Raw genomic sequence first — 17,100 nt, forward strand, 5'->3', positions numbered from 1 at the left:
TTGCTCACACTGTCGCTCCCACCGGCAATAACGACATCAGCATGCCCACCCTCGATCAGCATGCATGCCTGCGAGAGCGAGCTAAGTCCACTCGCGCACGCCATGCTTGTGAGATTGCCGATGATCTTCTTCGGCATGTTCAGATCAATCACTATCTCGCGCGCGCAGTTGTGAGCGCTTCCTTGAAGCACCACGTTGCCCCACACAATGTGGTCAATGTCTCTGGGATCCAGCGACGTCTTGTTGAGGAGACCGGCTACGGATGCACTCGCCAGCTCCAGCGTGTCTGCCTTCATCAGAGCCCCAAAGGACTTGACAAACGGCGTCCTCGCCCCGGTGACGAGGACCGCTCGTTGACGCAAAATATGGCGAGTCGAGTGCATACTTGACAGAGAGAAGAGATTGCAGTTTTGTCTGCTGAGTGATCTGGAGACTGGTCAAAAATCAAAGAGAGAGCAGAGGATGGGTAACATATTAGGTAAAGCCTTTGCAGTCAACTGTCAAAGCAGGATGACGCAGAGCAAGTAGGAGGACGTGCGCCATGTGGATAGATTGTGAACAGCTCTTGTGTGCTGCGCAGCGTTCCCCTGAGGCCGCAGTCGTGTATCAAGCACCAAAGCAGAGTCCGAGCAGCACAGCGCCCTCCCTGGGGCAGCGCATGATTCACAGGCACAAATCAAAGCTTCGACAACAGCTCTTGTGCCAAATGGAATTTGTTCGATAAAATGGTAAAGACTGTGAATCTCCAGCAGTCTGCGCGGGTCATGCATGAAGGGAACTGAGAAACGCCCTTTACAGCATCTGGCCCTCTTGAAAACGGCCTACAACAACCCAGCGTCACTACAATCCGCGAGTCAATGCGCCCATAGCCAGCACCATTCAGACTTGTCGACCCATGTTTCAGAGGCGCGCACACACACAGCTCTCAGAGCCACAAGCGACGGGGCACCTTCGATCACATGGCACTTCACGGCCATCCTCGTAATAATGCAAACGCCAAAGTCGCCACATTTTCAGACTCGAAGAGCATATGTTGGATGATTAGCGCAGACGCGGAGGAAGAGCTTCACGATCATGCGGTAAGGCTATCCAGTCACAGGCCAAGTGTCACGCGATGTAAGGCAGTTCTACCTGGAAATAAGGGGTTTACAGGACTGTCTGAGTACGCCGAAAAACAAAGCATCAGCTGCTTCCTGCATGAGCTACTCCTTAGGCGTAAAAATGGTGCACGAATATCTGGCCGTGTTCCTGGTGCGAGAGATTCTGTCGGTGCAGCACACCATGCCAGCATGGCTAAAGCACGAGACCCCCTAGCACTCATTTGGCAACCAGTGCCCCTCAAACAGTCATCACCGCACTGACGGGATCTGCCCTGTTAGGGGGTTCAGGCACATAGCTTCACCCACAGCGGCCCGCATTCCCCATCTATGCCAGCCATCACCGCTTCCTGGAAACCAGCATTTCAACAGGCATCTTTCCCAATGCCCAGAAATGGTGCTGCTTCTTTCCACACGATCCCGCAATCCACTCTAACCTCGCAATTGGCCGTCATCCGGCACCAAGTTAACGTGCCTAGGGGGAGATCCGCAGGTGCCAAGAGACCCCCCCCCCCAGAGACGCGCCCCTGCGTTTTTGGATGAAGCTGAAGGAAACCTTTTCCCTTTGGCACCCCTCGGGCGATGAGCAAAATTCAAAGATCTGTATGCACCGCAATCGACGCTTTCCGCACCCCTCAGCGAGCTAATCGTCTTTTCTACCCGCAGAAGACTATTGAAAAGCCGGTAAACCCCCCCCCCCCACACGCACACAAAAAAAATTCTTACAGAGCACCACCCCTTTTCTCCGCAAAGAAGCCCGACTCAGCACCAGCCGCTTTACACCTCTTCCTTTAGGGTTGTCGGTGAAGAACTTTGAAGCAGCAGTTTGCTGCACGCTTAAGTGACCCTAACAAGGACCCCGCGTACTCTTTACACAAAGAGATGCGATCCTGAACGCATTTTCTCCTTTAGGAATGCCGGGCATTGAAACCGTTTCAAAAAATAGCTTTCTTGCCGCACTTAAGCTCATCCCTTAAAACACCCCCAGCGGAAGAATAACCGCAACGGCCCCTCTGAAAGATCAACACAGGTCTCCCCGGCGATGGGCTCGAGCAGAACCACAGCAAATCCGGAAAGAGGATGCCGAGCGAAAGCGAAACACTGCTGATGGCGATTTTCCGCCACCCAAAATCCGAGTTTCAAAGGAAGAGAAGCCGCCACCACATATACCCCTTCAAGCAACGAAATAAGAAACCTGTCGACCCATACCTGCGTAAGCAGAAAAGGACAAGAGATCACGGCAACCCACAGCACCACAGCACCGTCTTCCCGTAGAGTTTTTTGAGTCCCCCACCAAGATAAAAAGAATTAACGACACCGGCAAAAAAAAAAAACAATGGCTCGAAAGGCAAGAAAAGCATCCATTGTTTCTTTACCCATAGAGTCCGACTACCGCCCGTACTTCTTGCAGCTCAGCATGTCTGCATGAAAAGCCCTGACGTTATTCCGGTGCTGCTGCAAGCCCCTCCCCGCGCGAGAAACTGAAGAAGCAACAAACCAAAATGCATGGGCAAGGAAAAAAGATGAGCGGCTCTGCCGCGGCGACTTCATTTATGCCACAACGGGCGGGGGCCTCCCAAAAAAACAGAAAACCGACGAATACGAAAAAAAAAATCTTCCCGCCAACCTCATTTTTGCGCTTTAAGCGAGGCTGTTCGATTAACGGAATTTTTTTGCTTGTGCGGCGTTCGTTTTTAAACAAAAAGGAAAAGAAACGCATAAATTTGGCAGGCGGCCCGCATTTTTTTTTTAGGGGGCGCTCGTTCTGGAACCGGGCCCCGTCTTCTAACCCCTATGATGTTTAGGCGCGGTGTGGGCGGGCGCGGTGGCGGGGCTGTTTTGCCCGCGCCCGACGCCCCCGGAGCACCACCCGCAAACAGAAAAAGCCACAACGACGAAAAGACGCAGCAAACGCCCAAAGAGGGCGCAGCGACAAGAACCCCGCCCACACCAAAGAAACGACCTGGTTAGCCCGCCGGGTAAAAAAATCGTGTGGCCAGGGGCGCCCCACCCGTGGTTAACCCCGGCCGCAATTGGGAAACCGCGAACGCCAAAGAAAAGGATAAACGCACCCCTTATCGCATTGTTGTCATGAAAAAAATGCATAATGGCTCTTTGTGTTGAAACAAAGTCTTTGGAAAGGTGATCGTATGCCGTTGGATCTGCGGCATCGTCCGCCTGTTTTTTTACCATCTTTTTTTTTTGTTTCTTTTTCACCTTAAAAAAGACCTGGCGCTATTTTCCTTGTTTGTGGTCTAACACGTGAATTTTTGAAAACTGTCAAAAGTTGCGCCTTAAAGGCGTCGCCTTCCTGGGGGGGTGGCGGGGGGTGGCCGGTTTGGGTCCTCTGCTGAGGGCCGCCCCCGGCTTTCAAACCCCCCACCGCGCAGGATTGGCACGCTAAGCCCAATCCCAAGCCTATTTGCTTTCGCCGGCGTCGTTCCAGACCGCCAACACTCGGCCAAAACCAGCAGCAAAACAAACGCAGCCTCTTTGTCTTCGGCTGTTTATTTATGCTTAAAAAAGTGAGATGAACAAACCGCTTTTCAGCGCCATTTTCTTAACACCCCCTCCTCCCACCGCCTTTCTGTTTTCGATGAAGGGTAGCTTTTCAGTTGGCAGATTTCAAACATGCATTTTTTTGTTTGAAATTGTTTGTTTAAAAATCAAGGGTATCCCATAGCGTGCGGCACGGGGCTTTTCTGCTTTGTGGTAACGGATGGGGCTAAAAATGAGGGGCTCCAAAACAAAGGCCAAAACACACACGATGAGCGCACATTTGTGTGCCCACAGGCCCGTGCGCACGCGTATGCGTATATATATTTGTGCGCGTGTTCAAAATTTAACAATCGGCGCGTCGTTCAGAAATTTCCGCAGCCACAGAAGCGCCCGAAACACCAGCGCTAGACGCCCCCCACGATGTAAACAAACGCAAACGAAAAAGGCTTTAACTTCTCAAAAATTTTGCCTTTTCCATAATAAATAGGGTGGCGTCCACTCCGCAAGGACTGCCACAGGCCCGATCGCGTGGCGCAAAGCAGCGCTAGAAACCCCAAAAAGCAACGCTGCCCCAGCCGCCACAGCACGGCCCCTGCCCCAAGCCCCGCCCACCCACCCGCTTCCCAGCCGCTCGCAAAATGCGGGTTGCCACCTGGCGCGCCCCCGGGGTGGCCCAGGCTCCCCACCAGTGGGCAGCGAGGGGCGGCTGAGGTACGCTGGCGTCACGCTGACACCCTGCCCATCACATGGGTGGCGCAAACGTGTCCACTGTCGAAGATCTCTCCCACACAACGCCATCCGCGGCCTCACTGCCGGCATCAGTGGGGGCATGCGTTGCTCCGACCCCCCTCTGCGTAGGTAGGCGCCTGGCCCTGCTACGGCCAGAAGCGGTGCAGCATCGGCAGGGGATGGAGGGGCGGCCCGGCTCCCTCCCCCACACGAATGCACAGAGTTGGTGTGCACTGGACCCTGGGATGCTATTTGCTAGGGTCTTTTTGCGCCGTGTTTTTTTTGTTAGTGAATGAAGGCGGGGTTGGGGAGAGGCTGGCTTGTTGGTCGGTACGAAAGGGTTTGTTTTTCGCGGTTGCTGCGCGTTTGGGGGGTGCCGGGGGCAGGGGGAATAGATGAAAGTAGCGGGTGGTGGTGGCAGAAACGCTATTTTGTGTATTTTTGCGATGGGTGGGAAGAACGCTGAAAAGCGTTTTTAGTGCGTTTCTGGCCGAAATGTTTTGGTCACAGGCGCGGCGGTGGTGAGGAGGAAAAGGTATGGGTGTATAATTGGGGGGTGGATAGGGGTGTTTGTTTGTCTTGTTGTTGCGGGTGTTTTGGGGAAAGGAAAGGGCGGCGGGCTGGCATGGGGAAAAGGGCTCTGGGGTAGTTGATTTTCGTGCTGGGTGAAAAAGGTTTAAAGCCAAGATGTCGTGCGGGGGGGATGTTTTGCTGTGTGGGGGGTGCTTAGTTTACCTTTTCGGCGCCCTAGGTGGATGTGTTGCTTTGCTATGAATGTGGCTTGCCGTGCCGGAAGCTGGTGATAGTTCTGTTCTCGGGTTTCGCTTCTGCGGTTTGGGTTTGGGGCACGGAAAGCGATAGAGGGCTTAGGGTTCCCTGGGCGAGAGGTTTTTGGCGACAAGGAGGGGGGGACTCAATTCTTATTAAAGGGAAATGGAATTTGTAGCGTGGAAGCAGCCGGGGTGTGCGTATGGTTGCGCACGATTCTTATTTACCACGGTGGCGTTGTGGTAAGGGAATTTAGGTTTTTTTTTTTTGGGGGGGGGGTCTGCTGCGTTTTCTTGGCGGTGGGCGTTTACCTCCGGCCGTGCCGGTGGCTTTTTCGCAGCCGGGGGGGGGGGGCTGCCCTCCGGGGGAGTGCCCGGCTGGGGTGCGGGGGGCTTTTCCGCCGGGGTGGGCCGTCTGCGGTGTTTGGGGCGTGGCCTGGGGGCGGCCCAGGGGTTTGGGGTTGTGTGTGTGTGTTCGGGGTTTGGAGGGGCGGGGGGGGTGCCATGGCGTAGCCCTCGGGCCAGGGCCGTCGGGGAGGGGGGTGGGCGGGGTAGGCCGCCACCCGGCCGAATGAGCGGCGCAGTTAGCGGGGTCTTGGTTTTCTCTATTAAAACAGCGATCAGTCATCGCGGCGCGACACCGGCTTCAAAACCTGGACAGGCCCATACACTATCGTGGGCGATGCGGGCTGGCTGCGGCGCGACTCGATTTCGTGGCAGAAATTCTTGTGCTTGTCCCAGTCCGCCTTTTGGCACTCGGGGGAGCAGTAGAACGTGACGTCGCAGCCGCTGCACTTGAGGAGGTCTTTCGTGGTACCGGGGCAGGACGGGCTTGCACACTTCATGTCGGCCTGCTTCCCAACAAACACGTCGCGGCTGTGCACGGCGAGGTGATACTCTGGGGCACTGAGGGCGAGAAACACGGCCAGGATGTGCTCCTTGAGAGTGTAGACCACCTGCAGAACATCCTCGCAGTCCAGGCGGCTGTAGGCAGCTTCAGCAGAGGAGAGGGCCTCGTTCAAGGTGGGAACTAGGTTACACAGAAGCCGGATTTCCTTCACCTCGCTCTTGACCCACAGTAGTGCCAGGACGATGCGGTCCAAGGTAAACGTCTTCGCGCTCGGCAAGTCCGCGATGTCGCTCTGCGGGGACGAGATCGACTCGATGTTGTCGAGGGCGTCGAACAGGGCTGTGCGGCAGTAGAAGAGTCTCCCGTTGTGGATGAGGTGGCCAATGTCGTCCAGGTGCGGGTTTTCCATGAAGTCCTTGCAGAAGTTGTGCAGGAACTTGGAGGTGGTGTCGTGCATGCGTGCGTCCTTCGCGTTGACCGCGGCGATCATGACGCAGTCGAGCACCTTGATCTTCTCCATGTCGCGCAGGAAGACCGTCGGACCGGTGCGCAGCTTCGCGTAGCAGGGGCATCCATCGCAGCACACAAAAGTGTTGAAGAGCAGTTTGCCATTCGACGAGTACGGCGAAACGCCGTTGCGTGTGTTGACGGTGAAGAAAAGAAACTTGATGGAGTCCATGAGGCGGCGAAAGGCCTCGGCAGAGGCCATGTTCTTGCGCAGAGAGCACACACACTCCGTCACGTGCCCGGCAGCCGCGATGAGGGTCTCCGAGCTCTCGGACTTCGTCTTCTGCGCCGCTGCCTGAAAGCGTGTGCAGTGCTGGTCCAGCAGGTTGAGCAATGCATTTTTTTCGCTGGCGTTCGACACGGTGAACTTGGCTGTCATGCACACAATCCGAAAGACATCGTGCGCCTCGCCGAAGACACCAGTCATGTTGCGGAACGTCTCGTGAGTTGCCACACGATTGTAAATGAACGTCACCGCCTTTTCGAGGAACGGGTCCTCGTGGAGCACCGTGTGCGCCATCAGGCAGTCCATCAGCCGAGTCGCCACGGCAACGCGCTTCGACGGAGAGATGTTATCCATGTAGTCGTCAAACCACTCCATCCGCATCTCTCGAAACGGGTAGCGCAAGATGGAGTCACGGTTCACCGGCGGGCGGTCATCTCCTGTTTCGGGGGAGGAGTCGCGTGACTCGTCAGTCATGGTGCTCACAGGAATACAAAGGAGAAAGAAGCACGGGAGAAACCGGTGACGGGGGTATTGAGTGTCGCACCGGATGAGTATCTCTGAGTGACTAAGGGCACGGATTTGAGGAGATGTGGCGGAGGAGGAGGCTTGTGTGTGTGGGGAGTGATTTCGCTAGGTTCACTGCATACAGCAGCGGCACACGTATGCGAAGAGAGTTGCATGAATAGAGCGGAAGACTGAAACGTCGAGGATGACGCGCTGCGCCGTGTCAGATCTCTACGCCAAAGGCGTGTTAGGCGCGCATACGCTGCCGCCACACACCAACAAAAAAAGGAAGGAAGGGTGAGAATCAGATGAGACCGCAAGGCGTGCGTCTTTCAGGATGCGATGCTGGATCAATCACGTGGCTGATCAGAGTGTCCACCACCAGATGTTGGCATGCCAGAGCAGGGTTAATGCTTTTCCTCACAGACGCGAAGTGCTAGGTAAAGTTCGCATACCACAGCGCTTCTTCGGCCTGTCCGCGAAGGTATGAGTCGAGCAGATGCCGCTCCGACTCCTCCAGCTTGTCGCGGACGTCGTTCAGGTCAAACCCCTTCTTGGCAGCAGCGAAGATGATGCGCAGGTAGCGAAGCTGGTAGAGACGGAACAGCTGCGCGGCAAGTCGGTTGCCTTCGGCGCTCATGTGGCCGCTCGACGTGGGGTTGCTCAGAAGTCGGCAGAGCTGCAGCCCGGCTTGGTAGAAGTACGGTGACTTGCGATGAAGGCTGGGGGCAAGTGGGTCCGTCTTAAACTCGCGAAACGTGGCGAGGGAGAACGTGTGAGGTGCATGAACACTGACGTACCCTTCAGTGCGAAGGGCTGTCGCAGCCCACAAAGGGACGGTTGCCACACAGCCCGCCACCACCTCAGACACTGTTTCGCCTTCGTGGGTGCGAACGGTGAGATCCTTGCCCATGCTGAACGACGGGACGGTGAATGTGACTGCGACAGGCTCCTCGCAGGCTCCAATGTCGTCTAGATCAAAGTAGCTGCGGATCATTGGTGCGCACAGGTTCGAAAGGGTGCGGTGAAGCTAACCGAGAAGCGATGAAGTGTTTGACGAGCGGCGCGTGCGCGTCTTTCGGAAAGGGCAGCGCGTATGCGCAGATTTGCGTCGGCTTTTCTATGTGTAAATGGCACAGCTGGGCTGTGGGCTACGCAAGGTGTCAGTCGTCTATATACACACCTCCTCAGGTGGGGAGAGCAAGATGTCGACGATATCGTGCTGATGTGATGCGATTACTCGCAGCGGTCAGGCGGTCCACCAGAGCCTTGGCAGCTGAGCTGACTGGGGTGCGCGAGGAACGACACAGGAGGCGGAGGTGAAGGGAGAGGAGCCGTGATGATGTTTGTGGCGACTCAAGAACTGCTAAGCGCCAGTGTGTGCCCAGTAGCAGAGCGCTGGAGGCTTTCTGCGGATCTAGTGCAGAGCAGAGAAATGATTGGCGCGCACGTCATAAGGCACCACTGCTTCAAACGCACGCAGGGGACGGAAAGGCGCGCGGAGAGAAAAAAAAACATACGAATGACTGTCGATCGCAGAGTTGTTGCCGCTGCCGCGCGTTGCATGCTGAGCGAATGCACGGGAGTATCGGTCAACTTCACGTTTTGAAGGCTGCCATGCGTACAGAGACGAAGCACACACACACACAAGCACATGTATCATGATCCACAACGTAAACAAGTACAAGAGAGGAGGAGGCATGCCGCACCATATGCATGCGTAATGGACGAAGTAGAAGGGAAAGAAACGAGGGCAAAAGGGGAGAGGCGCCGCTGTACATCTACGAAGTGGACGAAAAGGAGCGAACGAGGGGGGTGGGTGGGTGGGGGAAGGGGAAGGTGAGGTCGCACCAGCACGGGATGTCCTTCCCACGGTTTGACGCATCGAGTCACATACTACCGCGAAGGGCAAGAGAGGGACGGAGAAGGAACAACATAACATGAAACCACGCCGCCAGCTTCGGCCACCATGACGCTTGCGGTGGTTTGGGACGGAGGCGTGAGATCCGTTGGCACCTCTGCTGTGATTCGATGCACCAAAAGGAATGCGACCGGTGAGGCCATCGGTGCTGCCTTCTCCCCCTCCTGTCTTTTCTGACATCTGGCCACCCTTGGGCCGTGGAGTGCAACGTCACATCACTCCAGCTCCTGGGCAGCATAGTACTCACGCTGGCGCTGGAGGTGCTCCTGGCGGTGCAGGATGCGACGCAGCAGATCCATGTTCGTCTGGTTGAGAGGGCGGTCCACAATGTTCTTCACATCACGCAGAAGGTCCTGTAGTTCCACCTCGGAGATCTGCGCAAGCAGCCGGCGGCGTTCTGCGTCGTGGTGGATCTTCTTGTACCAGTCCGCCGTGCCGTCGCGCTGGATACCGGCCAGCTCATCGACGTCCTCCTCTACACGCATGCGCTGCTGGTGCTCCTCAAGAATGAGTGCCTCCAAATCCTCCAGCTTCTGTGGAGACGCACTGCTCACGTCGCTGAGGTCGTCGCCGTCCACAGCGCAGTACGCGCGGGAGGTGGACTTGAAGGCGAGATTGCCGAACGTGTCACACTTGCCCGTCGCTGCGGTGTTCTTATCCAGGACCGTGTGCGGCCCCCGCCGCCATCCGTACTGGTCGCCGCTGTGGTGGCAGCACCCCAAAGTCAGTGCAGCGCTCTTCTTGATGCACCCGGTGCCGCAGCGATAGGTAGAAGAGCGCAGCTGACCCTGCTTCAGTCGCCAGCTACCAGGGTGCGCTGCTACGCGAGGCACGCACGGGCAGCCTCCAGTGGCTGCGTAGTAGTTGTTGGTACGGGGAATCGTGAGAAGCTTGTAGTTGGGGAGTGTATCGTCATGACCGTAGCAGCGGCATTTGTGGTAGCAATGAGGGTCTGCTGCAGCACCAGTGCCGTTCACCATGCTGTCTGCCGGCCGCCCCTTCCGCGGCGACTTCTTGACCGAGGTGCCCTTCACCGGAGGCAGCGTACCGGCGGTGATGCTCATCGGTGCGTGCTGAGAAGAGTTATGAAGAGAGTGGTGGTTTATGCGGCCACTGTGTAGGGATGCGATGCGTTGCACACGGAGCTGTGAAAGTGAATGCACCACGCAACTAAGCACAGGGGGCCAGGCGGAGATCAAAAGAAGGGGTTGATGAGGGGGAGGCGCAAGGGAGAGGAGATGAAAGAAGCAGCAAAGGCGGGGCAGTGGGATCAACGTAGGAAGGCGGCGTGCACGAGACACACACGGAGAGGACAAGGAGGGGCTTCATGAGCGGGGGTGAGAGCATGTGCGTGGCGCTCTGTTGTGGGGGCGAGTTCTGGCGTCAAGAGAACCAGGGAAAACTAAAAGGGAGGTGGGCGCCCTTTGGCGGAGGCTGGAGCCTGATGCAAAGGCACGACTGCGCGTAGTTGCTGAGGTGTGCGTGTGCACAGGTGCAGGCGGAAGTCTTTTGGGCTGACAGGTAATACACAGAAGATGCGGCTCTGAGGCGCGTGCAGGAGAGGTGGGCAGAGAGGAGGCGCCTTTGGACGTAGCACGTCGAACGTGGTCACGCACACAAACGCACCGTGGCGTAATGCAGCACGCAGGGCACATATCGCCAGCGAAAGGAAAGTCAATCTACCAACGAAGAGGCGTCTTGAGCCGCTCCGTGGGCGCCGTTGAGGAGGTGCGTGAGCTACTTCGACTCGGCAGCCTAGGACGAGCACGAGAAGCCACAGCATAATACATGAGATCAACAGCGGGAGAGAGAAGACCAGGCGAGAGGGAGTGGCGGAGGGGGGGGGCGGACGGACGGTCAGGCAGAGAAAGAGAGAAAGGAGTGAGGGTGAATTGTTGCCTGCATAAAACGCGCACAGAACAACATGGACGAGGGGAAGGGGGTGAGGTGGGGTAGAGTACGGGTGACATAACAGGTTATGTGCCGGCATGTGTGAGCAAGCTTATCGCAGGGCAGCAGGTGCTTTTCTGCTGGACACGGGGTGGGGGGAATAAGACGCATATTACAGACCTGCTGAGCCACAGAAGAACAAAACACGATGGGAACATAAATGCCCATCACTTTTTGCTCTGCATGGCCTCCGCCGTCTTCTGAATGCGCTCCTGCAAACGGAGCCGGCTCAACCGATCCTCCTCCTCCACGAGGTAGTGTAGACGAATGATGTTGTACTTGGAGCCGACAGGCTGGTCTGCCACGTACTCCAGTTCGTCCATGATCTCGCGGTATTGCTCTCCGAGGGTGAGGACGGTGTCCGGGTCACGCGATGTGGAGTCAAGCCCACCACGCATGCTGCCCGCCACCCGCTGACTTGCTTCGTACTCTTCGCCGTGATGGGTGCCCATGAGGCCCATATCCGCCTCGAGCGCCGCCCGCTTCCCTTCTGCATCCATGCGGGCAAGCATCTCATCCCGCAGGACACCACGCAAAAAGTTTTTGCGGTCCTGCGCGCGCTCCTCGCGTTTGGCCTCGGCACGCGCCTTGCGAGATGCTCCGAGTTGTGCCCTCGTGCTCAGAGTGGCGGGGCCACGCTGGGCCACCGTGCCGCCGTAGTTGCGCGAGTTGGGAAAGGCGGTGCGGATGCTTGTTGCCGGGTCGCGGCCGTTCCCGTCGGCGTCCGCGGCCGTGTGAACTGTGTGTGGGCCGTCCGCGGCGCGAAAGGTCAGCTTGGGCATGGCGGACGCGTCTGCTCCGCGGCCTGAGCAGTACAGCCCATTTTTTTCCGCGCCGCACGTGCCAGGGCAGGGGCACCCGCCATTTGGGGCATAATATCCCTGCAGCGTACGCGGGTTGCTGATATCGTGACGGTAGTTGGGAAGCTGCGTATTGTGACCGTAGCACTCGCACTGGTGATACGATCCGTGCTGGCAGGTGGGAACCGACGGCATGTCTCTTGCTTGTACTATAGCGGGGCGGAGGTGTATATGATGCTGTCGGTAGCGGAATGGAAAGTGGCGGGCTGGTGGGGAGTGAGTTGACGCAACGATGTAAAGATCACAGCGCAAGTGGAAAACACCATAAATGGGGTAAGCCGAGAAATGGTAAAGGGAAAGGAAAAGCGTAGATGCATGGGCCACCGTCGGAAGCGAGAAAGAGGCTGTGAGCGATGACGCACATAGGGCGCAGAGCACAGAAACCGTGGTTGCACATCTCTGTAGTAGCGCCATCACCAAGAGGCACCACCAGAACGTTTTTCAGATACGTACATGTTCTCGGTAACTGCCAAAAAAAAAGAGAATCCGTACTGCTGTTGTGTGCAGGCAGTGAGGTGGTGCGCGCACGCATTCCGCGACGGTCATTGCGAATGACCATGTCTTGAGCCACCCGCCCGTTAAACCAGAGATTCCCCGCCCCTGGCAATGCGGTCCAGATTTGGATGATTCTTGCTCGTGCGTTACAATCACTAATAAGGAAAAACAGTGGGCCACAAACGGAGCCGCAAAGCAGCGACACGTTCTTCCTTCGTCCGCACTGCGTTGCTCTCCATTGTCACAGTCGCTCCAGTTGACCCAGCTCGGAGAGCTGCGCCTGCGTCAGTGAGAGTGCTTTCCCTTTCGCGGCCTGCACAAGTTCGCGCGCGACAGGTCGCCACAGCTCCAGAAGGGACCCCCAGAAGAGGGCCGATGCAGACGCAGGGGGCTCAGCAGGCGGCAGCCGCTTCTTCGCTCCAAACACACATCGCGTCCACCACAAAATCGTCTTGGTGGTCTCCCTTCCATGCGAACGCAGAAATGAGCACAAGGCGTCCTGGGGAAGCGGCTGGACCGCCTCCTGCCACAGGCGGCCGAGGCACCACAGCACGTGGGCAGCTTCGCTGATGCCGCTCAGGTCTCCGCCCGAGGCATTGGGAGCGTACTCCTGTATACGGGTGCTGGCGGCCTCCGAAAACGTGGCAGAGATGGTGGCGAAGGGGAGAGGACACACAGGTGCCAGTGCTCCAGAATCGGTGTGCGAACGACCAGAGTCGCATAGCAGCACTGCCAAACCGCAGGCAGCGGTGATCATGTTCAGCCTCATGTTGGACATGACGGTGGCTCTCGTGTCTTGTAGAAGCGCCAAGAGATAGTTCAGGGTGTGCAGACAGTGCGAGTGTAGCTCTGCGGTGGACTCGAGTCCGCGAATGTGGAACACTGAGCGTGGGCCGCGTTCGCCTTCGCATGTAGGCTGCGCACCACGCGCGGCGCTGCGTCTCGTCTGCCAGTGCTGCTGGTCCCAAAGACTCAAGAGAGACCCCAAACAAAGCCATGCATCGGAGGCTGCAGCGTTGTGGGCCGAGACGAAGCGGAAGTGCGCTGCGTACTCCGCACTCCGCGTCACAGACAAAGGCGTACTAGAGGGAAGCACCTCGCGCATGCACAACGCCAAGAGATCTCTTCCAAGAGAGTCGGAAAGACATCTCGGGCTGCTCACTAGCCCCGTGTCGGGCGCTACAGCCACATCAAGAGGCCGAAAAAGGGAAGAGCGGTACGCAGCGAGGAAGACACAGTCGTAAACGATGGCGAAGCAGGCTCGGCGCACGTCACCGAACTCATCTGACAGACAGAACGCTTCATCTTCAGCACCGTCTGCAGTCACAGTGTTTGGCCTTGTCGAGACATGGCTTGGGTGATCTGCCAGTGACTGACAAGCAGCCAGAAGCGCCATGCAACGGTTTGGCAGCGCCTCAGCACCACTGCAGCTGCTGGGCGCGCCATCATATCCGATGCCGCTGGCGGCGGGAGGGAGGAGCATGGACGTCGCAAGCGCCATCACACGCGCATCCATGGTCCCGAAAGCGTCACCATCTTCTTTCGGCCGCAGCTGCTGCTCCAGCAGTGCGTCACGGTCTATGACACCATCGCACACGCAGCTCACGAGATCGAGGCTCACCATGCACATATCTGTCATGTCCACAACCCCACTTGCGCTGTCAGCAGTTGGCAAGTTATTGGAGTGTGCGCGACGGGTGAGATAGTGAGCGTAGAGGTCGAGCATGTGATGTGCCACTTGCAGAATCCACGGCACGACCATTTCTAGTGCACCACCATCCATCGCACTCGTCACATCCGCCATTGACGTCAGCAGCGTCGCCATCTCTAGCATCGGAGAGGCATTTTCGGAAAGGGAAGAGCCGCTGAGGAGTGTGGCGTAGTGCTGGGCCAGCGCCTCCAAAACCTGCGCGGTGACGAAACGAGCCGAGTACGATGCTACTGAGTGGGTGCCATCTGCCTGGCTTGCAGACAAGGAGTCCACCAATGGTGCTGTTCGCCAGAGCGAGGGCAGTGCTTCACTGAAGAGGTGGTACACAGCTTGCCGGACGCTCCACTGGAAGGACGGGAGGTATGAAGAAACAACACGCAACACCTCCACAACGGCGCAAAGGCCCGTCGTGGCGCCGAAGGACTGAAAAAAGGCGCGCGCACGTTCGCAGCGGTCACTGAGCAAAAGATGGCGAGCTGCGTCGCCGCCTTCGTCACCGGCATCCATATCGCCACTGCTGCCGCTGGTGCTACCCAGAGATTCCTCCTCGAGGTCCGATGCAGCACCGCCGTTCACGGCACTGCGCATCAGCTGCTCCATCACCTTCAGGTATGAGGTAAGAGCGGAGTTGAGGGTCTTTACACATTCCACTTGAGCGGCTTTACTTACCTCCGTGGTCAGGCGACCGAGGACAAGGCCAAGCAGTTTTTCCAGGCCACCGACTGCAAGCATCACCGTGTGGGCACGCTCTTCAATACCTGACCTGCTTCGAGTCACGTGATCAGCGCTGGAAGTGTGCTGCCATGCGTCCAGTAAGTCAACCACCAGCCTTCCAAGATACCTCACAGCCTGCATGCGCACAAAGAATGGAGCGCGAGTGCCAAAGCCATCTTGTGTTGGTGGGCCGAGAAGGCTCAAGACAGACTGCACTTGCGCTGCAAGATTTTGGTCGAGTAGCTCAGGAGTTGCTGCGGCGAGGGAGGCGCTGACTTCGTCGTCGGCGAGGATACCATCGAGGAACTCGTTGTTCACAAACAAGGCGGACTCTGCGGCGCAGGCTACAGCGAGGCTTGCCAGCGGGGAGATTGTTGCAGGGCGCACGACTAAAGGTGCAACCGCCATCATCCACGCCTGCTTGCAGGAGAGCCCAGCTGCACACCAGGCTACGGCCTGCCTTAGTGTCCCGTTGTCCGGTAGCGCGACTTCCAGCGCGTCTGCAATTAAGGTGTCATCCTGTTTGTCACAGCTCGCTGGGATCACTACTGCTGACGCGTTCCGCGTTGCCTCTGCGGGTTCGGCGGCAACCGAAGCCCATTCATCGTAAGTTTTTTTCGTGTGACTGCCGCGGGGCTCCCGACGCCGCCCGGTGGCCGACTTCACCAGAAAACCTGCGGCGCTGTCCGGCTGGTGTGTTGTGTGTTCCTCTAGCGCATCAGCTACAGATGTCGGAAGCGTAGCTGCATCTACGAGCATGCTGTAGAGGCAGGAGACGTAGCCCTCTGTTGGTGCAGTCATCGTCGAGGGATGAGCCGAGAACGCGGCAAGGCGGCTCGAAGGTGCTCGGAGATGCGCGCACTCTGTATTCATCCACTCTGTCACGTAGTTTATGCAGGCCAAGACGGCGGCGTGAACGCTGTCAGACTCACCGGCACCATCGTACTGGAGCTCAGCAAGGCATGCCGCATGGCAGAATTTCGCAAGCAGAGGAGTTGCCGTGGCATGGAAGGCATCGTGAAGGGGATGGACAGCATCGAGAGCGACGGCGTCGGCCATGTAGCGCATGCCAACCGCCACGAAAGGAGCGGCAGACACAACCACCTCGCGCAGGAAAGCGCCGTCAGCCCTCTGACCGTCCAAAAGCTCCAGATGCCCCAGCACGTGACGGAGGAGGAGGTCCTGAGCGCCGATTTGAACATTGCGAACTGCGGTGCCCACGGCGCGCAGTGCCTGCATAGAGGGGCCCTCACCCAAGCCGGTGCTGCTGCTGTCCGCACCAGGCGAGGTGACAGATTGGTCACTAGCGGGCGCGCGCAAGAAGTCTGAAGGGGCACAAGGCAGAAGACCAGACTCCATGCACGCCTGAAAAGCAGTGAGAGTCTCTTCCAACCACAACGCATTGAAACGCGCTGCTGCCCCGCTCGCGGCTTGCTCCGTCTCCATCTGCTTTTCGAGTAGTTGCAGCAACTGTGTGAAAAGGGAGCAGAGGGTCAAGCACTCGGCTGCTTGGCTACCCAACCGTTCACGCAGAACCTTCGACGTGGAAAGGGGTGCCTCGCATATCGCGCGCAGCAACGCAGCGCACAGGGCCCCAAGCTGAGCTGTGTGCCAACGACCGCCTTGAAATGCGTGGTTCACGATGAGCGTGGCCGGATCTGTGCGTTGGAGGAGAGAGGATATGATGCGGGACCAGACTGCAGTGGCGGTGGACGCCAGGCTTGTGTGAGCCAACCCACTTAGCAGGCAGGCGATGAGATTCGCTGTGGCGCGCTGTAGTGGTGCTGCTGTGGTCGCCGATGATAGTGAGGACGAGCCCCCGAGGGCAGCGTCAAAGAGGGCCTCCGCTATGGACTGCGCCGCCGTTGCCGGATCATCCCCTGCAGCGCTGAGATAGAGTGGCAGCCGGTCGCTGCAGCGCAGTAGCTGGCGGGCCACTGTAGTGGCAGAGAGCCGCACAGTGACGGAGGCTGCCGCATCACAGACGATAGCGAGTGTGGACACTAATGCAGATGGGTAGTCCGACAGGGCTTGGAGCTGTTCTAGGTTCGAGGCCTGCACCAACGGGTCTGGGTTAGTGAAGCTCTCCAAGAATCGATGCAGCTGCTCCTGGTCCACTTCTGTCCACTGCATACTTCGTCTGCAGAAGCGGCGTGTGACGAGAGAGCGGAGGGGCGGGCGTTGCGAAGGAAGGGACTCGAAGAGAGGCAAGAGAAGAGCGATTCAAGGTGCCAGGGGGCGAACGTCAAAAAGCCAATGGGGGGGGGGTG

The 17,100-nt window shown here is 57.8% G+C and overlaps 5 protein-coding genes across 5 annotated transcripts; all 5 read right to left on the bottom strand.

Moving 5' to 3' along the window:
* Window positions 1-5,712: 5,712 nt before the first annotated feature.
* Window positions 5,713-7,149, bottom strand: LDBPK_311670 (hypothetical protein, conserved; the record flags this gene model as incomplete). The annotated part of the gene is made up of 1 exon (XM_003863210.1): window positions 5,713-7,149. The coding sequence occupies one exon, from the start codon at window positions 7,147-7,149 to the stop codon at window positions 5,713-5,715; it is 1,437 nt and encodes a 478-aa protein (XP_003863258.1).
* A 466-nt stretch (window positions 7,150-7,615) lies between these two features.
* LDBPK_311680 (hypothetical protein, conserved) lies at window positions 7,616-8,176 on the bottom strand (the record flags this gene model as incomplete). The annotated part of the gene is made up of 1 exon (XM_003863211.1): window positions 7,616-8,176. The coding sequence occupies one exon, from the start codon at window positions 8,174-8,176 to the stop codon at window positions 7,616-7,618; it is 561 nt and encodes a 186-aa protein (XP_003863259.1).
* Window positions 8,177-9,315: 1,139 nt separating this feature from the next.
* On the bottom strand, window positions 9,316-10,164 carry LDBPK_311690 (hypothetical protein, conserved; the record flags this gene model as incomplete). The annotated part of the gene is made up of 1 exon (XM_003863212.1): window positions 9,316-10,164. The coding sequence occupies one exon, from the start codon at window positions 10,162-10,164 to the stop codon at window positions 9,316-9,318; it is 849 nt and encodes a 282-aa protein (XP_003863260.1).
* Window positions 10,165-11,217: 1,053 nt separating this feature from the next.
* LDBPK_311700 (hypothetical protein, conserved) lies at window positions 11,218-12,045 on the bottom strand (the record flags this gene model as incomplete). The annotated part of the gene is made up of 1 exon (XM_003863213.1): window positions 11,218-12,045. One exon carries the CDS (start codon window positions 12,043-12,045, stop codon window positions 11,218-11,220), a length of 828 nt encoding a protein of 275 aa, XP_003863261.1.
* A 601-nt stretch (window positions 12,046-12,646) lies between these two features.
* On the bottom strand, window positions 12,647-16,963 carry LDBPK_311710 (hypothetical protein, conserved; the record flags this gene model as incomplete). The annotated part of the gene is made up of 1 exon (XM_003863214.1): window positions 12,647-16,963. One exon carries the CDS (start codon window positions 16,961-16,963, stop codon window positions 12,647-12,649), a length of 4,317 nt encoding a protein of 1,438 aa, XP_003863262.1.
* Window positions 16,964-17,100: the final 137 nt, after the last annotated feature.

Source organism: Leishmania donovani, chromosome 31 (assembly GCF_000227135.1).
Source record: "Leishmania donovani BPK282A1 complete genome, chromosome 31".
Classification (NCBI taxonomy): domain Eukaryota; phylum Euglenozoa; class Kinetoplastea; order Trypanosomatida; family Trypanosomatidae; genus Leishmania; species Leishmania donovani.